Consider the following 25,692-nt stretch of genomic DNA (forward strand, 5'->3'; position numbering starts at 1 on the left):
GCTTTATTTCAACATGCCAGCTCTTATTAACTAGCTAAAAAAGAAAAGTAATATTTTTCACTAAGATTCTTATTGAGTTCATGTATATAAATACAAGCTAATTAAGAGGACTTCATTACCCAGTTGTTATCTTATAATTACATCCTTAGAAAAGTACTACTAGTATTACTTTAATTATATTGGCTATCTTTTGAGTCTTGTTATAAGAAAGTATACATTTGGACATTACATAAAACTATGAACCTTTCTGGATCCAAATAAAGGGACCTAATAAAGATTATTCCACATTTCTTAAGAACAAAACAAATGAGAAAAACCATCACATATTTTACTTTGATATAAATGCAATGTCAACTATTCAATTACTCCCAGAAGGTAATACATGTGAAGAAAAGCTTCCATTCTTTTTACAACATGCAATTATAATAGTGACAATGACAATAATGACAGATAATAATGTTGTGTATTGAATATTGAAAACTCTAATTATCATGCTGTTTGCTTGATGTATGTGAACTTCAATTTGAAAACACCATGAAAAAAAGATACCTTGTGAACTAGAAAAGTGAAATTATGAAAATCTGAATTAACTTGCTAAAGTGGGTTTCAGTTATTCCTTTCTAAATAATTCCAGCAGAGCCTTACAGGTTTAGGCAAAATCTACAAACATAGCACTATTGCAATAGAGTTTCTTCATATGGCAACGTGGTAAAATTTTAAAAGCTCTTTACATAGGGAAACAATTTAGCCAAAATTAGTATGTTCTCTTTGAATGTTACTATTCTAACAATACTTCTTTTCATTCATCATCTTAGCACCACCTCGACTAAGGTAATATATGTAAAAGGTAAGGAATTAGGTAAATTTAAACAAATAGCTATGTCATGACAAATAATAATATCGAGATGCCTTTGATTTGAGTCCCTAGATTCTCGCATAGAAAAAGATAAGGTTAAAAAGGAGATGGAATCTGATGATTTCCTTTGTTCCATCTCAGCAATTGCCCAACATTTACTATGTGTCACATCCGTGCGTGTGTGTGTGCATATGTATGTGTGCGTGCATATGTATGCGTGTGTGCTCGTGCGCATATGTACTTTGGTTCCCTGGATGAATGATTGAAGGATGACCTAAAACTTCTTGGTGTAAACAAATTTTTCATCATACTGGTTTTCTAAGTATGGTAAAGTCTCATTTATTTTTATTTCAGTGATTTGGAACCTTAATAATTGGGAAACAGGCCAGATACAGTTTTTCTTTCCATAATACATAAATAAGTTTTCACTAACTAAAGTTTTAACCTAGTTAAGAAGTCAGGTGGTCTGCTGGCACTTTAGAGATACTAATGTACATTTAGACTAAAGTCATTGTACAAATTAGAAATAATTCTCATTTATTTATTAAAGAAAATATTCTGCAATGTTCTAAGCCAGTGGTTCTCAACCTTCCTAATGCCGTGACCCTTTAATACAGTTCCTCATGTTGTGGTGACCCCCAACCATAAAATTATTTTTGTTGCTTCTTCATAACTGTAATTTTGCTATTGTTATGTTTTAGGTAACCCCTGTGTTTGACCCCCAAAGGGGTCACGACCCACAGGTTGAGAACCACTGTTAAGTATTGTTGAATCAGAGAGTTAGAAGAGAACTTGGATTTAGTCTAGTTCAGTGAGTCCCAAGTCTGGCCACCAGGATCACTTAGGGAGTTACAAAATTTAGATTCTTGTTATTAATTCTCAGGTCCCCGTTCCCAATAGGAAAAGCTAATAATCAATAGGTGCACAGTCTTCCAGTTGATTTCAACACACAGCCAGACTTGAGGCTTCTGATTTGGTCTAGTTTTCTATATAATGTAGAAATCTTTTTAGTAGTTTTTTTTTTTTTTATAAGTAATCATTCTTATCGGATAAAAATTTATAATGAAATGAACCTTAACTTTTCAAATCCACTCTGTTGCAGAAAATTCTTGGATAGTTGTGTTAGATATATTCTTTTTCTCCATATGCTCAGCTGAAACTCCACCCAAGACTTCCAGAGAAAAAGAGCAAGTCCTCATCTCTGTCATGGCAGCCCTTCAAATACTGGAAGATAATTGCCATATGTCTTCTCTTTCCCATGTTGAAAGTCCCCATTTTTTTCTGAAAAACTTTCCGTTTTCTTTTACCATACAGTTCACCTCCCTTGGGTTTCTCTACACGATCATTGTCCCCTCTAAAAATTTGAAGGTTAGAATTGCACACAACATAACAAATGTGATATGGGATATGACCTATACTATTTTTAAGGGTTTCTAAAATCACAACCGTCTGTCAGCAGTCACAGTGCATTGCTGGGTTCCTGTTAGATTTCAGCTCACTACAAATACACATATATGTTTTTTAAATCAAGTGTTTTGAAGACAGGTTTTTCCCTATCCTATATTTCTTCTAAACATTTTGGACATCAAATGCATGACTATTATTAATGATTTTATATCCTCTATTCATTTAGACACTTTGTTTTCATTCATTTATTCTTTAGCAATTATTAATTGAGTTCCTACAATAGACCAGGTTCTGTTCTAAGCACCAGAGGTAGTGGGAACAAGAGGAATAAATTCATTGTTCTCCAGGGCACTTACATCCACCCTAGTGGGGAAATATGTTGAAAACATCACGATTCTTGAAGCAGGACAACCTGGTGGTTAAGGGTGTAAACCTCACAACTAACCTGAGACACTTGAATTCAGCTTTTCTGAACTGAGTGACCTTGGGATAGCCTCTTTGTTCTCTTTAACCTTATGTGTAAGATAGGGATAAAAATAGACCTGAAACATAGGTTTTAAAAAAAATTTTCAGGAGTGCCCTCGCTGGTTTGGCTCAGCGGTTATAGAGCATCGTCCTGCGCTCCCGACAGTCCTGGGTTCGGTTCCCGCTAAGGACATGTGCCTCGGTTGCAGTTCGCCCCCGGCCCTGGTTGGGGTTGTGTGGGTGGCAGCCACTCGATGTGTCCCTTTCACATCGATGTTTCTCTCCCCCTGCCCCCACTTTATCTGAGCAAAAATGGAAAAATGTCCTCAGGTGAGGATAAAAAAAAAATTTTTTTTTTCAGGATTAAAAGAAATCATATATGTAAAGCATTTATAATAGTGCCAAAAAAATACTGCCAGCCTCCTCATCCTTACTACCATTATCATCAACATTAGCTTTTCCTTTGTGTAATTTGCAGGTTTGGCAATCAAGTGATTATGTCTCCACCCAAGTTTTATTACTTAAAAATAATAGAGTTGCATTCCCATTGTTCAGATATTTTAATTATCTTAACTTTTTCTCTCTGAAATGATACATCATCACTGAGATTTTTACTCTATAATTCCCCATATATGGTCTTTAGGAGAGTATGGCCTTTTTTTTTCTTTTTTGGAAACATAAAGATTTGATGAAAAAAATTAAGCAGTTTTGAAGTGGCAAAGAAAACGGGTGGATAATCATTATCACATGCTTCAAAGGTCAAGTTAATTTTAAGAGTCACCCAGACCTGGATCTAAGTTCTCTTTCTACCGTTTCGTACATTTATATCCTTGGGCTGGTATTCAATCTCTTTAAGCCTCAGTTGTCTCATCTGTAAAGTAGGAATGTTTTGAGGGTTAAAAGAGGTCATCTAAGTGTAATGGGAAAATAAATGGTTGCTACTTGTAAACAAAACCACCTTCTTCAACAAGTAAAAATCACTTTCTGCTGCTGATGTCTCTCTGCATAATGAAGGGAGATAAAAAAAAAAAAAAAATCTGTGATTCCAACAGAATCCAGAATCCAGTAGGGAGAGGCTGAAGAAGATTTGGAAGAAGTTATGACTCTTTCCTGTGACTTTCCAATTTCAGTGGCCTCTACCAAACTTATGATGGCTCAGTGTTTCATACAAGCAGTGAGTGAATGGGCATTTTCCCATCTAGTGGTACAGCAGTGCTGTGTAGTATTATGAGGAAGGTAGGGAAAGCCAGGAAGATGCAAACCCCCAGGGATTCACAGAAACAGGGACGGATTTTGGATTTCCATAGGACATGGGTTGTAGAGTTTTGTAACAATTGAATCAGAGCTTTACCAGATCTGGGAAGCCACCAGCTGACATCTGGGTTGCACATGAAAAATATTTTTGTAGTTAACCATAGTAATCAATTGACAAATGATAACTATTATTTTGCATAATTATAAACCTTACAAACCACTCATTTGAAAATCAGTCTTTGGAAATTTGGCATTTTCTTTTCTTCTTCTTTTTTTTTTTTTTGCTTAGAGGCTTTGTAGATACCATAGTTTTCACCATTTATAAATAGCCAGAATACAGGGTGGGGCAAAAGTAGGTTTACAGTTGTGTGTATGCAAAACATAGTTTATTCTTGTATTACTATTTACTAGTCATTATATTATTTTAATATGAACAACTGTAAACCTATTTTGTCCCACCTTGTATTTACTGCATAAACATGCTTTACAAAAATATAAAACCATTAGCTTTTCTACAGTAGTACTGACCCAGATCTCATTCATAAATTCAACTTATTCGCTCTCTTGGCTACCATCTCTCTCTGTTAAGGAAGTCATCAAACCATATGCTATCCCAGTCACCAAGTTTTATGGCAATCTCGACTCTTGTCCCATTTTCTTGCCCTATTCAATGTTTTACCACGAACTATGAATTCTAGTGCTGTGATGTGTCTTTGATCTATTAATCTATATCTTCATCCTAACCAAACTTCCCTTAGCCCAGTTCAGCTGGGCTGGCTCTTCCTGAGCTGTCCTCGAGATGCTGTCCTTGCCATGGGCTCCTGCTCCTGTCCAATCTACTGACACACTTTGTCTAATGAATTTCAACAAAACCAGACATGAATGATCAATGACTACAATGCCCCTTTTCAAAAGTAGTAAAGAATTCTCTATTTCTTACCATAAATAAAATGTGCATTATAATTTCTTTTCTCTCTCTGCTTCTGACTCTCTCCCATAGGTAAATGCTTTGCTTGAGATGCTTTCCAGGGATAGAAGTTCCTGAGTTAATCTGGACAACTTGAAAAAGGAACTTCAGATGGAAACTAGTTAGACCAGAGGAGGAAAGGAAGCTGAGGAGATCCTGAGTGATTGGCCAGAAGGAGCCTTGAAGGGCAGGTGGCCTTCCCTGGACTCCCAGCTAGAATGGTACTCAAAAGTCCCCAGAGGAGAGCTGCTACCCCTTTCTTAAAAATTTCCAGAGAAGTAAGCTCCCTTGAGAATTTTTCCAGCTGATTTGTTGTTCTATTTAGGTTTCTTTATCATAGTTGTTCATGATAATTACACAGCAGCTTTCATGGGAAGAGCCTTTAAATAGACCTAATGATGCCTCTCTGAGGTAGGTAAACACAAAGTATCATTCTCCCCATTTAACAGATGAAAGAATAGAGCGAAAAGGGCTTGGGCATCTTTTCCAGTGTCTCAGGATGGCTTTTCCCCACTCCATTTCATAGTGGAAATATCTCTAGGGATTTTCCACAGAACCCTGCTGTTTCTCAGGTATGACTGGAAATGCCTGGCTTCGTGTCTTCTGACATTGGGGCCGCCCCTCTTCCTCCCACCTTGAGCTGGGCTGGGTTGTGACTACAGAGTGGTCAGCCAGGTACATTATTTAGTTTTTCTAAAATGGACATGACTTTAAGATTTGCTTGATCATATTATAAAGACAATGCATGTTCACTGAGAAAAATTCTGACTATACTTAAAAGCAACAGGAGGTAATCAATGCTGTTTGTATGAATGGAGAAATGTTGACAAAAAAATGAATGGGTGAAAAGAGTCAAAGTCATGGGTAATCCCAGGAACTATTCAGGAACATATCATTATAAATTCTTATCATCCTTCTTTTTCCCCTCTGTTTTAAGGTCCAGTCAGTGAGTGTGATGGTGGTGGTGTAAGAAGGTAAATAATAATAAGGAAAAAGCACATTTCTGAACTACAGGGTGGAAGAGTCAGAGGGTAATCTACCAGGGAATGGACAGTCTTATTGATGAACCCAATCCAATCCGCTCCTTCACTCCGCCCTGCCCAGCCCCTGTCCTTACCCTGCATGAGCGTGCCCAGATGATCAGTCTCGTGGCCGTCACACCACCACACCCATCGTTCTTACTGAGCATCTGTTTCCTCTTTGTTCATCAGGAGCGGTGTTGTCTCCGGAGTAAACGAGAGCTCCCCACGACAGAGGAGAGTTTACCAAATTTCATTGATTAGCCTGACATTAGGGCCTTCAGGCTATTTGCCATATCCAGATACTATGATATTTAAAACTGCTCACTTAAAGAAATGAGTAATCCCAGTCTATCCTTGAGGTTTCCAATGCTGGCTGCTTTTTTAATCACCTGGGAGGACTTTTATAAAATATTCCTGGGATGAGGATATCTCTCAGAGATTCTGATTTAAAGAGTCGGGTGAGACCCATCATCGGTAGTGTTTTTTATTTTTATTTTAAAGCTTTCTGTGTGATTCTCATTACAACCAGTATTGAGGATCATTGTTCCAAGCAATTTTATTTGAGTCATGGGCCTCATGGGTTAACTGTGTTTTATTTCTAATACATGTTTAAAATCTAGTAATATAGTGAAACACAGTAATACCTAACTATTAAATCAATTTTAAAAATGGTTTTTTGTGTACCATCCAAAATTGTCTTCACAATCTACCAGTGGGAGGTAAACCACAGTGAAGGATTCACTATAATAAATGAAAGAAACCAGGACTTTAAAACTCGAACCTCGCCCTGGCCGGTTTGGCTCAGTGGTTAGAGCATCGGCCTGCAGTCCCAAGAGACCCGGGTTTGGTTCCCACTAAGGGCATGCACCTCGGTTGCAGTTTGTCCTCGGCCCTGGTTGGGTCGTGCGGGTGGCAGCCACTCGATGTGTCCCTTTCACGTCGATGTTTCTCTCTCTCTCTCTCTCTTCCTCTCTCTCCCTCCCACTCTATCTGAACAAAAAAATTGAAAAGTATCCTCAGGTGAAGATTAAAAAAATTATAGTAATAATAATAATAAATAAAATAAAACCCGAACCTCTGAAAACCTAGTTAATTCCAACTCTGACACTCATGTGTTTGACTATGAGATCAACATCTTTATTGATGCAGGTTTGCATATTGTAATTGTAATTAACCCTCTTCCCCACCCTTCACTCCTCACCCCAGCCCACTTAACACACCAGGGTCTTCCACAATTCTTCCCTGATGTATACTAATTCCAGAACATCACCACGCCCTCCAGTGTGCGGACGGAGCAGTTCACCTAACCTTTTCCCACATTCCTCTGGACCCCAAACCTGTAGACTGGCTAAGGATGGCAGAGACAGAAATGACAAAATAGCCTTAAAGTCTTCATCTGAATCCATGAAATGTAAGTTCTCCCAAGACTCAGATCATAAGTCTCAAGGGCTAGAAGGGGACTATCTTTATCTTGCATGAAGCCCGTCACACTTCATTCCTGGTCCTGTGCTTCAAGAGGGACAATGGCCTCCAGCCAACTTCGTAGTCACTGCATTTTCCTCCTGCCCCACCTCCCAGATTAAAAGCTTCCTTTAGTAACTAGCAGCAGTTGAATATCTTCTTTGCTTGATTACCTATATAATCCCTAATTCTAATACCTAGTACTTAATGCCTTTCTTCTGAAGAGCATAAATTGCAATGGAAATATCATCTCATTAATCCTCCCCACATTCCCATGAAGAAGTTGCATAGTAAGTATTACCTCTTAGACTAATCCTCCTGCCAGTGGGATGCAGGGTCTCACTGCTCACGAGCACGTAAGCCTGCTACTCAATAAGCTGGTGGGGACCAGTAATGTTTGTGTGACAGGAGCAAGTGCTTCTCCTTGCTCAAGAGAAGAGGTTCTGTGCAGGCTGTCACAAAGGAGCCATTCCAGCCCCGTGTAGCCCAGTGACAAAAGAGATAAAGCACCCCTCTCATGTTAGTGATGAACTCATAAGTAATGTCTGCATTTAAACTCCCAATAAAGCCAATTATTAGACTATGCTACCTCCTAAGAAACAGTCTCCTTACTGAGACTCCTCTCTCTCTCTGCCTCCCATTTGGCCAGATTTTTAAAGAGAAGAGTGACTTCCTGACCTAAGATAACCTTGGTACCTGATGGATAAGAAAAAATGTAGAAAGGCAATAATAGAGACTAACGTTGCAAGTTCAAGTTCAGGATATAACGTCCCCCCAAAATGACTTGTTTCTGAGTGTCTAGGACATAACAGTAAAAATGCATATTTTAGCAGCATCACATTCCAAAGAAAGAAGTTCACCCATTTAAGATGGCATTGCTGAGGGGAACCAAGGCCAGACCCCACCTGATGATCTAGAGACTGACTTTATCCATTACTCTGACTCCAGGGAGAGATTTCTGATGGGGAAACTAGGAAGCTGTTTTGAGGAACTGGAGCCAGCCTCCTGCCAAGCAGGCTGTTTCCAGTTGGAGAGTTACTGAAGGGGTGGCCACGCAGGGACACAGTGAGAAAAGTTAGTTAGTAACCGAATATATTACTCCAGGCTTCTCGGAATGTTCACCGTAACAAAGAGATGTCCATCTTCAAGAAAAGGGAGTTTTAGCTGATAGCTTCTAAATGGGCCAGAATTTGTTTCTAGGGGAAGAATAAGTCTATGAAATCATCCTGGGGTTAAGATAAATGAAGAAGGTTACCCTTATTTTGGGGTAGATAAGCAAGGAGGGACTGAGGCAGGCCTGGGGTGTGTGTGTGCTGTGGAGACAATGAGGTGTGGCTTGTGGGATCCAGCTTAGGGACACCCTGCTGCTGTGGGTGGAATAGGCGGCTCTTATCCTCCTCCTTTTTTCCTCTCCCTCCCCATGGGGAGCTAGTTCTTTCTGTTCCTTGCTGCTTCGCCAACTCTGGAGGGGCTAAGTGCTAAAGGAAACTTTAGCTCCAGGGCTCTGCAGGGTCTAGGATAACCTCTAATATCCATCTTCCCCAAAAGAACATTTGCAGAAGCCTCCAAGACCCACCCAATCAGCCAATCTAAGGCAATAGCCTTTTCAATTACCAGATCTTTGACAGGCAGAAACAAATTATTCTGGGAAAATTTACTGCATTCTCTGAAGCTGAATTGTGGACACTATACTGTGTGGCTTGAATTATTCTGAAAATTCTCTAGTGCAGTGGGTACCCAAATCTCATCATCATGAAATAAATCCTCAGAGTCTGGTAATTCCAATAACTTTCCCTATGATTCATGTCTCTTTTTCTCATGTCAGGTAACCAGATATCTTTTAATGTTGCACAACTTTTCTTCAAACTTATCTTTCAGTAAATTACTTTCAGTATTTCCCTCCATCTTATATAGATATGTATTAAATTGGAAAACAAGCAATTAATTGTTTAGTCCCATGATTTTCAAAGTGTGGTTTAAAAAACACTGACAGCAAAACCTCCTGGGATATTGCTAAACCTGCAGATTCCGGGGTCTACATTATAGATCAATTTATTTAGAATCACTGGGGTAGGACTGGGGAAGATATGCATTATTTAAAAAAAACAACAACTCTATGGTTGATTCTTAAGAGAACTATTGAGAAGCAAAGTTTTCTGGTGCCGAGGAACAGGACCTATATATTTTTTTCTTCTTCTAGCATTGTATTACTGAAAGAATTGTTAATATATTGCTGACTTGGATAATTGCTCAACTCCCTGTATGATTTTGCCTGTATAAATCTAGATGAAAAGCAACATTTCTGTTAATTCCCCTAACTTATTTTTTAATTCCCTGTGTCCTATTCTTGACCCTTGTTATGAACTGCATTGCATTCCTTTCAAAATCATATGTTGAAGCCTTAACCTCCAATGTGACTGTGTTTTGAGATAGGGCCATTGGGAAGTAATGAAGGTTAAATGAGGTTATAAGGGTGGGGGTCCAAATCCTGTAGGACTACTGTTCTTATAAGAGGAAGAGACACTAGATCTCTCTCTCTTCCCCTTTCTCCTCACTTCTTCCCACCTTCCTTCCCTCCCTCCTCCCTGGGCACACAGAGGAAGGCCATGTGAAGACACTGGGGAAATACGGCTGTCTGCAAGCCAGGAAGAAAGGCATCATTAGAAACCAACTCTGCTGGCACTTTGATCTTGAATTTCTAGCCTCTAGAACTGTGACTAAACAAGTTTCTGCTGTTTAAGCTACACAGTCTGTGTTATTCTGTTAGGGCATCTCAAGCAGACTAATATAGCCCTCCTTAACAAAACTAGCCAGCCAACAAGAATGTAGGGCAGAAAAAGACCAATGAGTCTCACGCCCACTTTTGGAAATTGACACTTGAGAAAGAGCCTTCTGTGGTCAAATTTGCATGACCGCATCGAGAAAGGGGCCTCCTAATTTTCACTACACAACAGCTATACTTTATAGCAGCCTGCTGACTCCCCTCTGCATGGAGAATTTGGAATATGGGGAGGCGGGCTCCTGGTCTACTCCTGTTTGGTGCTCAGCCACTGTACACATGCAGGAAATGTCAATGGATAACTGTGGTCCAGTGGAGGAAGGGCAAGTAGGAGGGACAGGCACAGATGCCGCTAAGTAGAGAGTTGTGATTTGCATGAGCTTTTGTGGCAGACTTTAATTAGTGTCTATAGAGCTATAGACATAAATCTTTTCATGCTTTCAGACACTTTCCTTGTTGCTTATACTCTGGGACTCTAAAGTTTCCTTCTTATAAAAAAAAATATAAACATTCTTCAGAAACATCTTCCTGAGATAAGGTTATTTTTTCTAGGTAAAAAAGACTGCTGTTTTCCGGACTTGGGCTCTCAGTTTGAATGGGTTGATAGAAGGCTTGAGGGCCTCCTTCCTGTACAGGGGGTGCCTCTGTACACTCCTTGTGGAATGGATTCTTATTTATATTACTTGCTGCTGGTTTAGTTGGCTGCTTCTTAACTCTGGAGAAATTGCTAACTTTGAATTTATTTGAGTGCATTTGAGTGGTGCTTAATATTTCAGTTTTGCTTTGTCTGCTTTTTCTCTTTCCAAATTTTGAATATAAGAATGAGTGATAGTTGAAGTTTGTTAGGCTTCTAGGAGTTCTCACGTGACTGCCTAGAACGAGGTACCTTCTCTATGTGACCAAGACTTCCACCAAGGGAAGAAGATGCCTGTCTTCTACACACACATATACACACACATACACGCACACACACACACGCACATATACACACAAACAACAAGACTAATTTAGAGAGGTTATCTGCTTTCTTGGGATCTGCTGGTAGTGCATAATAAAAACTATAAAATTATCAGATACTTTTGATAATACATTGATCCCTTGAATATCCAGATAAAGAAATCCAAGTTAAAATTCATACCATTTCACACTCAGATCTATATTGGTGCCCTGAAGTCCTTGTTGTTATGTAATAGAAAAGTAAATATTTTAACAGAAAGCCAAAATTTGATTGTTCAAAGAGATTCATAATAAAAATAGAAATTGTTCCATCCAGAGACATAAACATTAAGCTCAGAAAAGGTTTGCTAAACATTCTTCCATATCCACACACTGAAAACAACAGTTAGTGAAATAATAGTACCTACTCACTAAGAGCAGTAAAAGTAACTTCTTATCAAGAGCTGAAGATATTTTCTTGTCCCTAAGGAGAATTGCAAGAAGACTATAACAAAGGAAGATGAAACCAAACAAGTTACAATCATGATTAGCTTTTCCATGTCAGAAACTGCTTTGGTGGTATGTGAAGCGAAGCCCTCAGTTGAATCTCAGCCATGACTGAAAGTCCTGGGCTGGGCTGTTTCCTGCTGACCCCCATAAAAGAACACTGTCATTCTCCTTCAACTGAGAGTGTCTGTTTTTCAGGTTTGCTTTATTTTATTTTTGGATATACGCTTCTTCTGCAATGGTTCTTAGGAGTTATCATTGCCTTGGCAGCCAAAGAATTTTACTTCATTTCTCTAAAATGATTGCCATATAAACATAGCTTGAATAAAAAATTCCTTATATGCCTTTAAGAAAGATTAAGCAAATAACTTAAGTAATGATTATTTTTTCTTTGACTAAAAGATTTGCTAAACCAAGTCCAGACTATCCCTTAAGAAATATCATGCCTAAGTCAACATAAAGCCCAGATAATCACACAAAGAAAACAAATGACACCAAAATCAATCACTGAACACATAGATTTTTAATAACAGACATATGTGCCATATAAAAGTATTTAGAGAATTTTCCACTGTACGTCTGTATGCATTTTCTTTTCATGTTTGTCAAATAGAACCCCCAAACCTGCACAGGATGGCCCCAGCTGTGATCTAAGAACCATAAGAAGCCCTACTAAAAATGCTTGAAAGACTCTCACAATTCAATGAGAAAAAGCCAAAAAATAAACAAACAAAAACAACAACTAAAAAATGGCCAAAGAATTTGACTAAACATTTTCATAAAAACAACAACAGAAACAAGTGGCCAATAAGTACATGAAGAGATGCTCAACATCATTAACCATTAGTGAAAAGCAAACCACAATGAGCTAATACTTCATATCCATTAGAATGGCTTTAGCAAAAAGGATTGATAATAAGTGCTGGCAATGGTGTGGAGAAATCAGAACCTTTATCTACTGCTGGAGAGAATGCAGAATGGTGCAGCTGCTTTAGAAAAAATCTGCCAGTTCCTCAGGAAGTTAAACATTTGTTCATTGCTAACTGAATATCCCACGACCCAGCAATTCCACTCTTAGTATATACCCCAAAGAAATGTAAGCATTTGTCCACACAAAAACTTGTACATGCGTGTGCAATGCAGCATTATTCGTAATAGCAAAACGTGGAAATAACCCAAATGTTCATCAACTGATGAATAAATAAAATGTGATATATCTATACAGTGGAATACTGGTTAGCCATAAAAAGGAATGAAGTACTACATGCTACGACATGGATGAACTTTAATAACATTACGCTCCATGAAAGAAGCCAGTCAAAAGACCACATATTGTTTGATTCCATTTATATGAAATGTCCAGAGCAAGCAAATCCATGGATCTATGGAGACAAAATAAATTAGTGGTTGCCTGGGGCTGTGGGGGTTGAAGGTCGGGGGGAATGGAGGTTGATTGCTACAGGTTCAGGGTCTTTTAGGAGGTGACAAAATGGTCTAAAGTTAATTGTGGTAATGGCTGCACAGCTCTGTGAATATACTAAAATCACTGGAATATACACTTTAAATGAGTGAACTGAATGGTATGTAAAATGCGTCTCAATAAAGTGTTTGATATGAATTCACATGGTTTTCCTAACTTTTCCAGTTGCTGGTATGGACAGAACAGCAGATGGAACAGACTGTGGGACTGGTCTAAGCGCTATAGTTCAGGGGAAGGAGGATAAAACGGATGGTCCATGGACACATTCTCCCTATCAGAGCAGCACTTGGGACTCAGGCTGTGAGAATCCAGCTCTAGAATAAACTATCTATGGAATTGGGAGACTTAACAGGCAAATGGAAAGGCAGTTAGGTACAAAAGAAACTATTCCCGTATAACAAAAGCATTGATTAAGTACTCACAGCCAGGTACTATGTTGTATTATATACACATTCTCCCAATGTTCTCTTTTTTTTTTTTTTTTAATCCTCATCTGAGGACATTTTTTCGTTTTTTGTTCAGATAGAGTGGGAGGGAGAGAGAGAGAGAAACCTCGACGTGAAAGGGACACATCGAGTGGTCGCCACCAGCACGACCCAACCAGGGCCGGGGACAAACTGCAACCGAGGTACATGCCCTTAGTGGGAACCGAACCCATGTGTCTCCGAACTGCAGGCTGACGCGCTAACCGCTGAGCAAACTGGCCAGGGCATATTCTCCCAATGTTCTTAATTGCACTAATAAGGTGGGTATTATTACATACATTTTATAGATAAGCAGTCGGAAAATAGGTTAAGTAAATTACCAAAGGAAAGCCAGTTTGAAAGTGGTCAAGATGGGATTTGACCTGCATGTCTTTAACTTCTAGGTCTTAATTACTATGCTATAACACTGTTTAAGATATTTTCATTATAACATAACCTTTTTATTTGTACATCATATTATGCCATATTAGCTCTCATTCATATATCTATTTCTATATATCTCTATCTCTATCTCATCTATATCTATATCATCTCCTAGCTTTACTTTGTAGTGCCTTTCGACGAACATCATTTTGAAGTGAACACTTGTGAAAACCTTAAGACAGGAAGATTACAGGAATTGCCACAACAGTAGAGGTACAGTTGTCATAGTAACTAATCCACCAAATCAGTCTGTGCTACGAGGGACACACTTCTGCCGCTATAATACACCAATATTGGCTGGAATCCCTCGTTGTATCACTGAACCCTTGATAATGGATATGAGGTAGAACAGAAAGTGCTGAGGTCCTAGTGTGCATCTTTAAAGCATTAACATTTTTCCTTCAAAGTTTCCCTCTTTAACTCACAGGTTACACATTCTCTCTCCTAACCCTTTCTATTTGTCCGTGATGTTTGGGTGTGGTTGGTTTTGAGGGGTGCGCAAAACCAGGACCAGACAGTGATCTGCTGCTTTGTTCTAAGTAGGATTAATAAATATGACTATTTTCTCTTTTGGCAAAAAATTGACCTTCCCAACCCAATAATTCCTCACTCAGTGCCAGATGGTGAAATTGTTGACTAACCTGCCCCCTCCTCACATACAAAACAGACCTTTATCTGATAAAAACACATCTCCGAAGTCAATGGACCATACGTTTAAAGCTGGAACCCAACAGTATGCATGTTGACTGTGGATAGACACACACACACACACACACACACACACATCCATCTAGCCACACTTCCAATAATGCCTCTACAGTGTAAAGGACTCTTTCTTCTTTAATATTGGTGCTTTCTCTCTTCCTCCTCCTCTCCATTTCACTGGCCTCGCCTGTCTTCAGAGGCACCTGAAGGCACATAAGGCAGGGAAGTGAAACCGCCTGTAATTCTTCAGCTCACTTCTCTGCAGCCTCCAGTGAGCCCGTCTCCATACGGTGGCCCAGCTGAGCTGAGAAGTTCAGAGTCCCTGCGCAGGTGCAATTTACCAGGGAGCAGAGAACCAGGGGAACGTGTGTGAGAGGCTCTGGGAGCTGCAGAAAAGGAAGCCTCTAAGCTTGAGTTCAGGAGATTAAAAAGAAAGAACTGAAAGACTTTTATAGCTAAAAAGACCGTCATTTTCCCTTTAGAGAATTCAATATAAATTGCACAGAGCAATGAGAAATTCTAATTTTCCCACTTCCTTCTGATGCCCTTGTGTTCACCTTCGGGGTCCTTTCAACTTCATTCTCCTGGTTTTAAAAGTCTCTGATGAGTTCGGTGCTATCAGTGGAATCACAGATATGCGAGTTTTCTTGATAGGCAAACATGTGTTCTGGTATGTTTTGTTTAATGTACCTATTAAAATTAATAATGAATTAATTTTAAAGAGCATTTCTCTTTATATAGTTTTTCTCCTTATCTCAGCTGATTGTTACCAAAACACCGGTGAGTAAAACTTAATTATTAGCCCATTTTACTGATGTGGGACTCAGCTGAAGTGGAGGCAGAATATACATTTAGGTTTATGATTTCAAAGGCAGCCGTGTTTCCACCATAGTATTGCTTGTTTTCTCAATTTAAGTTGAAAATACACTGAATTTTGCACTATGGAATTCATCCATGGAGTGAATGATACTTAGTAGAGCCTGCAATTTACTCCACGATTTGGACACTTCCTGCGTAATCTCTAGCTACACACACCTTCTTTCCACTTCTGAAAGGCACCAAACTCTTCCACCTAGATGCTCATGCACATTCTGGTCTCTCAGCTTATGCTTTCCCCAGTTGCACACTCTGTCTGCTGCCCCCCACCTCCTGCGACCCCCCAGACCCATTACCTGGATATCTCATCTTTCAAGGCTCATCTCAACCTCTTCTGTAGAGAAAGTCTTCTGTGGCCACTCAGAACCTGGCACAGAGCTTAAAGCATTGTATACACTCGATACAAATTTGGGGAATATTCCATAGCAGGACTCCTTGTTAGTGGAAAACTGCAGTGCATCAGTGGGGGTAGCATGGTCATGGGCATGGGTTTAGAGAAGCTGCCCAAGATTGTAAAGGTCCCCTTGCTTCTCAGGTCTGCTGTCACTTCCAATTACAGCGGGAATTCAGATGATTTTACAAAGAATATAGTCATATTTTCATCTCCTCTTGTTGCATAACGGGCTGTCCCATTTGAACCCCGATATTTCTGAAAATACTGCATTTAGCTTAAGAAAAAACTGTTGGTTTTTTTTTTCCATCCTCAACTGAGGGCGTTTTTTGCATTCATCCTCATATAGAGCGAGAGGGAGAGAGGGAGGAAGAGAGAGAGAAAAACCTTGATGTAAGAGAGACACATCGACCAGCTGCACTCACACCACCCCAACCAGGGCTGGGAACAAACTGCAACCGAGGTACATACCCTTAGTGGGAACCGAACCTGGGACTCTCTGGTCTGCGGGCCAAGGCTCTAACTGGTGAGCCAAACCGGCCAGGGCCAGAACAAACTGCTTTTTATTAAACATCTTGATTAACTCAGATTACAAATATATAATTAGTGAGTGAATCAAATTATAGGAGTAGAGTCATCACAATTGACCTTTTTTCTTTTGAAAACACTTTTTTTTCTTTCGAGGACTGACTTTTTAATTTTTAATGGAACTCCATGTTTAGCTCTGTAAATTATATGTTTGGTATGGAGTGATTTAAATGCTTCTACATTTGTAATTATTTGTCCAACAAACACTACACAACTACTCTCCACGTTCTAGACTATCATTGCCTACCCTTCTCTACTGCTAGCTCTTTTTCAGATGGCTTATCTCTTAATAGTTCTTTGATTTTCCACATTTTCTTGCATTTTTCTTACTGCTTGTTTTTCTTCTCTTTCACTTCTCTGTGATCTGTTTTTTTCTTCACATCATAAATAGTTTCTTTTTTCATTTCTTTACTATTGTAGGCTTACTCTAGTACCTTTCTGCTCTTAATGTTGCAAATAGTTTTAAACCTATTTTCACTGACATTAATTGTGAATATATAAGCCCTTTGGATGTTTACAGTAAAATGGACATATTCACTGTATCATCTATGTTATAACACGAGTCCTTTCCCTGGTTAATTCACTATCCTATCTATATCATAATAGTGTTTATTTGTTTTTGTTTGTTTGTTTGTTTGTTTTAAAGCAGTATCAGTAGTAATTCATGCATCATGAATGATCTTGGAAGTTAATGGAAAGGACATGACAATAATATATTTTCTGAAATTCTAAATGAGTAACAGAAGACATAAACAGTTATGGCATAACAATTGTTAAAATGGTTTTCTTGGAACAAAACAATAAATTTCCAATTAGAGTAATCTTGTTTTATGTTATTAAAATATACAGGCATTTTGGTAATTCTGGCTGCTACCTGTTGTATTCATTTCCTGTAAGTATCACTCACATGTATAGCTTTCTATTGTCCTCACAGAAACAAGGCTGATACTCCTCTAGTACTCCAGTGCACAGAAATCTAGGCAAGAAGAAACTTCTTTGTTTAAATCTAGGCTTGAAAGCTTTGTTTCAATTTGTTTTATTTTCACAATCATTATTTTCATGGTTAAACTGAAAGTTTTTATTTTTATAGATTTATTTAAAATATGTTGACCTATTCTGTTTTTCAGTAAGTCAATATCATAGGGACAAATCTCAGCAATCTCATCATTTAACCCCTTAACCTCAGAACTGATAACTAAGTAGACCAGTGCGGAAGAATTTTGGCTTTTCTCTTAAACCAAGCCAGACCCTAAATGCTGACGTCAATTGTATTTAAGACAAATACCATTTCATACCAAACTCATATTTTTGGATCAAGGTCAGGCAATGAGTTAAGTGCTGTGATTATAAATATTCAGAGCAGTCACTGCCTAGTGGGGGAGATAAACATATAGGCCAAACCTACAATAGCATGAGTGCTCCCTCAGAGTTTACCCACTTGGCCAAGGCAGGGCACTCTATGGACATACTCTACTCAATCCATCTGATTCACTTAGAAGTTAGGAGTGCTGACAACATATGCAAGTTGATCAAAGCAGCTGGAGATACAGGTTGGCGTTTAGAAAAAGAATTGTTCACATGCTCATTTATATGTCTAAATTAGTTTGCTGAATATAAGCATATCACTCCCAGAAAGCAGTGGGTTAAATGTACCCGACTCCTTGAATTCCCAACTAGAAATTATTAAAATACAATAGAAAAAAAAATACTCAACCCTCTTCTGAATAATGACCAATATATAGTAGTTGGCTCTATATCCAAGCATCTATATGCTTGAATAAATGAGCAACTCCTTCACTGTTTTAATTAATCACTATTTAGCTTCTTGGAATCACTATTTAAATTCTTAAGTCTTATTAGAGGAAGTTGAAATTCTAACTTGGCAGGGTAGAATTATTTAGACTTGAATTATCTCCAAATGGGAGGAGAAAGACCAATGGGACTCTTTGTACTACTATAAGAACAAAATTTTGTGTCCATTTTGTTTAGTGATGGCTCCCAAGTGCCAAGAATGGGGGTTGGGAAATTGTGACTCACAGAAAAACTCAAGTCTGCCTCCTGTTTTTATGCAGCCTACATAGACAGGGTGGTTTTTACATCCTTAAATGGTTGAATACATCAAAAGGAATATAATATTTCATGACATGTGATACATATGAAATTTCGTGTACACAAATGTCCTGTTATTGTTGTATAGCCATGCTCATTCATTAATGTATTATCCATGGTTGTTTTGGGGCTACAAGGGAAGAGTGGAGTAGTTTCAACAGAGATTGTGTGACAAGTTGCCTTTCCACCCCACAAGCCAAAAATAATTACTATTTGGTCTTTTACTAAAAAAAGAAAAAAAAAATGTCAGCCCCAGGCCTAGAACAATACCTCTCCTTAACTTCTGTTAAGGTCAGAGACATTAATATTTAACCCTCACAAGTCTCTTTTCAAAAGGAAAGTCTAGTCTATGTGTAACTCTAAGAACAATCACCAGATTATATCCTAGCATAGAGGGGCTCATAGCAAGAAGCAGACACCATGGGTAAGAACACAGACTCAAGAGCCACACTGCCTGGACTCAGACTTTGGCTCTACCACTTACAGCTGTGCAACCATCGGCAAAATGCTTAACTTCTCTGTGCATCAGTCTCCCCATCTATAAAATGAGGCTAATGACGGTACCCATCACGTAGGGCTATTATGAGCACTAAATAAATTAGCACATAAAATGTTTAGCACATCACCTGGTATGAAGTAGCTGTTATAAATAAAGTAATATATATTTTTACTGCATTTTTATGTCAAGAAAATTGAGATACTTAGAAATTAGCTAAGATAATAAATAAATCTCAACATGTTTCTAAATATGGGAAAAATATAAGCAAGAATTAAAATATAAACATGTCCACTTTTATTAGTATGTCCTCTAAGCCAATACAATGCACTAATATCTACTCTAATTGCCTTTTGATTATAGGATGTAACTCTTTGGCTCCCCAACCTGTGTTATAATTTTGTAATCAATGGTCTTGTTTCAGATAATAAACATATTGTATTCTAAATGGTTGAATGAATTCTGATACAAAAATCTAACTACCTAACAACTTCTAATCTGGGGGTATCCCATTGGTATAAAGAAAAGCAACAATTTAGAGAATTCATGAATACAAGATTAGTTTGTTTTGATAAGGTTGTTATTCAGTTCTTAGAAAGAGAGCCAATAGAAAATAATATTTTACATTTAGAGAAACACTTTCTAAACACCAAAGCCAGGAATCAAAACTGTGTATTAGAAAATCTAATGGCTTTTTAATACTTGCAGGTCATTTTAGCAAATGGATAATTAGTACTCTTGATGTTTAAATAGGTTTTTACATTAATTTATGTGAAATCTTTAAATATTCTATGTTTTGTAGAAAGTGAAATTTTTAGAAGGTAGTTTTCTATCTTTTATAAAATACAATATCAAGAAAACTATACACTAATACAGAATTCTACATGGGATTGTAACAGATGGTGGTTAAATGTTTTTTAAAAAATGTAATCATTCCCATGAATGCATTTCTACTACAGGTGTTTTCCTGGAGGAGGTTCAATGGACTTTTGTCATGTACAATAGTAATGTAGATTGAGAAAGGTATCGGTGAAGTGCAATGCTGAGACCTTTTAATTTTATAACTGTAACTCCTTCAACTTTCAATAAGCATTTATTTAACTGTTACATTGTGTGTGGCGCAATGAAAATGTAAAAGAGAAGTTAATTAATCCAGCCCAATTTGATTTATTTGGGACAATTACTAAATTATGCATTTAAAATTTAAAAAATACAAATCAAAAATAAACTTTGGGTTATTTAAGATAAACTTAGATCATAAGTCTTCTGATATTTACTTCTTAATGTTCTAAATATTACATATTGTGTCCCTTTATTAAATTAAATTTTCATGCTTTAGAAGTACTTAACAATGACTTTTCCGAAACTTTTTAAAGAATGTATTCCTTAAGTTTTATATTTCTTGCAGTAAAACAAAACAAAAATAATGGAAAAACAGGACTTCAAAATATTTTCATTTTTGTCTACTCAAGTCTTGTCTTAAATTAGTTATGTATATATTTGAATAAAAAAAGTCTCTTATTTTTGAATTTATTATCTTCAATGCTTAGTTTGCTAAAATATGTTCTGAGCATAAATGACATACAAAAACAAACAAACAAAAAACAAACCAACTAGAGCAAAAATTAAAAATTAATTTGGTTATTTATAAAGTCTTTATGCTTGGGTTGCTTTATCTTTCTAGACTTAATAAAAATTCAAAAGTGCTTAATAATATTTGCAAACATGTTTAATTTTGTTAGGATATTAATAGACCTATTTTCTATAGATAACATATTCTTAACAAGTAAATTTTCTTTGAAGTTATTGTATTTGTTTATATTTTGTTCTAATTTAAACAGACTGGTCGATTTTAATTTTCCAACTTCTTCTCTGAATTTGAAGAAGTCTTTCATATTTAGACTTTAAGAACTACAGGTGGATAAAAAGTAAAAAAATACAAAGAATGCCCTACCACACAATTTCCTTCAATAAAAGTGATGCAATTGCAAAAACAATGGTTTAACACATTTATTTCTCTGTTAAACCACATGTAAGGCTGAAAGAACATTTTTATATTATAATGATACTATAATAAATGGGCTGATATAATGCTATTGATTGCATCCTACAGCATTTTTGTCTACATTAAAGTTAAGAACTTGATGACTCTTCTTGCATTTTTTTCCCCTGTGAATTAAAACTAGAATAATGTCATTTAGTCCCTAAAATTAAAATGCTATGGTTATCAATAATGTAACAAAATCTAAACTGTGTTACTTTGAGATCAACAATAGGTTCACATGAACTATTTTCTGTATCTTCCGCTTTTAGAGGAAAACAGTTTCTTCCTACGCAGAAGTATCAGATTCTTGCAGCATCCATGACACTTGTAAGCATTCAGTGGTCAGACACCACTACATATCCTTCAAATGATATGGCTCAGTGAAGCTGGAAGGTGTCGTCATGGAGCCAGGCAGCCTGGTATCTCAGGCATCCACCAGGAGAGAGCCAGCAGGCCCCAGCTGGTGTGCTGAATCCAGACTAAGGTGGGAAATAGATTTTGCATTTTGAAAGTCAACTCTTGTAACATTGAACTCTAGGACATACTTATTTGATACAAGTGCATAAAGGGCTTCAGAAATTATTGATTGGATCATATTTCTAATGCACATTTCCAAGAATTACTCTTAGAAGAAGTTAAATCTAAATTTTATTATACTTCTGGGTTTCTGAATTTACACTAGATAATACATGTTTTAAAAAATATGACTGCATGTATATTCAGGGCTACAACGGTGTTGTCTGAATCTTGAATATGTATGATATATGCTAAATTAAGTATACTTGTAGGTCATTTAGAAGTTATAAAGGATAAATAATGGAATATTTAGTCATCAATGCCCATTGTGTGGTGACATTTGCCCATCACTCTAAGCTTACCATTTTGACCTTTAGACAAATAAAATCTCTTCCAAAATAAAAATATATTTCACATTCTTGTTCTCACTTGGACTCTGTGTTCACTATTCAAGCACACAGGGGTTTGGATTTTTGCTTGTGCTATTGTATAATTGCCACCTTTTGATACCACAGTTTATTAACTTATCTCTCACAAATACTAGAAAAATCAACTTACAAGGTTCCTAAGTTCAAGATTTCTTTTGCCTCCTATGGGTCTCACCCAAACACCAATGCTGCCTAAGCAACTATAGAGAATATCTTCTATTCCTTAAAACTTTGGTCATCTGGATCTAGAAGAAACCTCATAATGGAGAAAATAAACATTTAGTTACTCAAGCCTGTACAAAGTAGACCCAATCCTTTAGACATCCTTCTGAATGGGAAGATGCCAAGATAGATTTTCAAGTCATGCATCTTCTAATGTAACACTTCAGTGGATTAGACTGGGGTAGCCTGGCATCTGGAATCATGATGTTTTATCCTGGGAAACTGAAAAGATACGGCTTCTCTTTTCTAAAGAGAGAAAGCAAACACATTCTTGGGTTCATTAAAAAGGGTTTTAAAATTGGAACCAATAAAATCATGATCGGCAAATCCTATAGTCTTTTTTTTTTTAAATCTCAGCAGCAGTTTAAAAAGGCATCCTTTCTCTCTCCCCTTTGGCATGAAATCCTATTTGCAATACACACAAGGGACAAATTCCAAATAGCAACAACAGCCACAACAACTCCCCAACTTCTTTGTGACTCCTAAGCAGACACACAGACCTAAGTGAAGCTAGATGACTCCCCTCCTCCCAATTTTCAGCTATGCTCCCCTTTGAGATTAGAGCCACTGGACACCCTGACACTGAAACCTCTTGATTTGCTCTCCTTTGAAAGTGTTTTCCATAGGACAGAAAACTTTGCCTGGGTATGTGATACCAGAATTTCCAGGAGTGACCCTAACAGATGAAGCATTTTGGAGCTCTAACCTCTTAAGGGAGCAGACCCCATGCACTGAAATACAGAAAACAACTTGAGCTTCTGACAGAAAGAATAGAAACCTTCCTCTCTGGGCTTGCCAGGCGCTCCTGATGGCTCAAGGCAGGAGAAGAGATGAAGTGGAGAGGGAACTTCTCCAGGCAGAATCCACTTCCTCAAGCAAGCTCATTTTAATTTGTTGAAAGGGCTGCATAGAGAGGGTCCCAAAGCTGCACTTCTAACTGCCCTGGCCTTTTGGCCCCATCTGCCTGCCAATTTCAGTTCATAAGTCCCCTATTTCCAGCTCTGGGGATATTGAGAAGATGCGCTTTCTAGTGCTTAGGGATGCTTTTATAGGCCAGTTCTCTGTTGACCTTTCAGGGACTATGCAATCAACTTTCCCCACATGGTCTGAATTGTTTGTTTGCGTTTGTTTGCAGCCTGCCTGAGCCTTGGGCCCAGCCTACCCCTCTCCCCCCTCCTCCCTGCCCCTGCCTCTCCCCGCGGCCTCTCAGGCTCCCCCACCCCCCCACCCCATCCCAGCTCTCCTCTTTGTTGTCTCCTACCTGCTGGCCAGGCTCTGCCTGCAGTGCTGCCTGAAGGGCATCAGGTGGTAGTTCATGGCGTCCAGCAGCAGCTTCTGGCAGACCGGGTCGGTGCGCATGAAATCCACTGACTGGACCCGCTCCACCAGCTCCGGAGCCGGGATGAGCGCGAAGCGGAGGCGCTTCATGAGGTCGGGCGCGTACTGCATGCGGGTCTCGCGGTCGTGCTCCAGCCACAGCACGGACATCTGGAAAAGCGCCAGCTCCGACTCCACGGGGGGCGGCAGCGAGTCCAACAGGGCGCGCATCTCCTCGAAGTTGAGCAGCAGCACATCCTCCACCAGGTACTTGTTGGCCAGCTTCTTGGTCTCCTCTAGGCCGTGCAGCGCTGCGATCTTGCACACCTGCTTGTAGTTCTGCACCGAGATCTGGTCGTTGAGGAACTGCACGCAGAGCTTGGTGACCTGAGGGATGTGCAAGATCTTGCTGACCGACAGCACCTCCTCCACCGTGTCCAGGGAGAGGGTCACGTTGGCCGTGTAGAGGTACTCGAGCACCAGGCGCAGCCCAATGGACGAGCAGCCCTGCAGCACCAGGTTGTTGATGGCCCGGGGACTGGTCAGCAGCTTGTCGTCGGGGGAGGAGGAAGGAGTCCCAGGCTCCTCCTGTGGTGGCGGCTGCTGTTGCTGTGGCGGCTGCTGCTGCGGCTGCTGCTGCTGGTCCTTGGGGGCCCCCAGGCCGTCCTGGCCGCCGACCCCTCCCCCGAGAGGGGGGTGGCTGGAGAAGAGCGATCGGAAGTACTGCGAGCAGGAGGCCAGCACGGCCTTGTGGCAGTGGAACTGCTGGCCCTGGGCCGTCAGGGTCACGTCGCAAAACAGCTGCTTCCTCCACAGCAGGTTGAGGCCGTGCAGCAGGTTGTCGCTGTGGCTGGGGTCGAAGGTGGAGGTCCTGTCCCCGGATCTGGACATGGCGAGCTGACTCGGCGCACCTGGCTTTAAACCCTCCTCCAGCCTGGCAGACAGGAGTGGGGGATGGGAGGGAGAGGAGAAGGGTAGTGGAGGGGGTGGGGTGTGGCCGGGGTGGGGAAGGGTGTGGAGGGGAGGGGAGGGCGAAGAACAACAATCACTGCTCAGCTTGGCTCCTGCCCAGCGCACCTTCGGACCCGGACCCCAGGGGGAAGGTCTGAAGGCGTTGGATCCGTGAGCGCCACCAGAAGGGCCCTGTCTGGGGTCCCGGCGCCCGTTCTGCCCTCTGCTACTCTTCTCGCCACCGCCCACACACTTCGTCCCTCACTTTCCTAAAACCACCCTGGTTCGGCTCTTGGCAGCGACAGCGGTGGCAGCAGCGACGGCAAAGTGGCGGCTGAGGCCGAGAAACCTCGTGGGCTTGTGTCCATGCCGGGCCTGAGGAAGGGGAAGGCGGGGGAGTGGGAAGCGGGGATGCCCCGAGAGTGCAGAGCCGACCGACGGAGGAGGTTCCAGGTCAACCTGTGCCCGCAGCTTTGCGTTTAGCAGTTGGTCCGAATTGGGGGGAGGGGGGGAGGGTAGGAACGGGGAGCCCGACAAGTGTGCAAGTCTTAGCCTTCCAGAAGCTGGGAACCCTTAATATTATCCGTGCTGCCCCGAGAAACTCCGGGGCTAATAGTCTGAGAGAGCAGATAAAGCCCTTTCTTCTCCCGAGAAAGTGCAGCGGAGCGCGGTGAGGACCAGCTCGGTGGACTCGGCAGAGGCGGGAGCTGTCCTTATCAATTCTAGCTCATTTCCCTCACCCTGGCCCTGCCTGCTTCCCTGCTTCGCAAACTGTTGGCTTCCCTGTCACCACTCAGTTTTACTAATTTTCCAGAGATGCATTTAAACCTGGCAGGAGAATCCCTCCAGCCCCCCACCCACGGCCTCTCTCCTCCGCCCCCCGCATTTCAAGGCTCCTAAGTTCAGACATGTGTCTCCCCTTCCCTCGCGGGGCAGCACCAAGGAAGATGAGGAGGGAGGAAGTGGGGCTACTGGGGTGGATTTAGAGAAAGAGACGGGAGGGATTC

At 39.8% G+C, this 25,692-nt stretch overlaps 1 protein-coding gene across 1 annotated transcript in view; it reads right to left on the reverse strand.

The window, feature by feature from the left end:
* KLHL14 (kelch like family member 14) overlaps positions 1 to 25,692 on the reverse strand; it is a 98,116-nt gene that overhangs the window by 71,234 nt on the left and 1,190 nt on the right. The window contains exon 2 of the mRNA XM_036245202.1: positions 23,679 to 24,668. Coding sequence (XP_036101095.1) covers positions 23,679 to 24,625 — 947 coding nt within the window. The 5' untranslated portion in view covers positions 24,626 to 24,668. The remainder of the gene's footprint in view (positions 1 to 23,678; positions 24,669 to 25,692) is intronic.

The sequence above is a fragment of the Molossus molossus genome, unplaced genomic scaffold, assembly GCF_014108415.1.
Source record: "Molossus molossus isolate mMolMol1 unplaced genomic scaffold, mMolMol1.p scaffold_m16_p_6, whole genome shotgun sequence".
In the NCBI taxonomy this organism is placed as follows: Eukaryota; Metazoa; Chordata; class Mammalia; order Chiroptera; family Molossidae; genus Molossus; species Molossus molossus.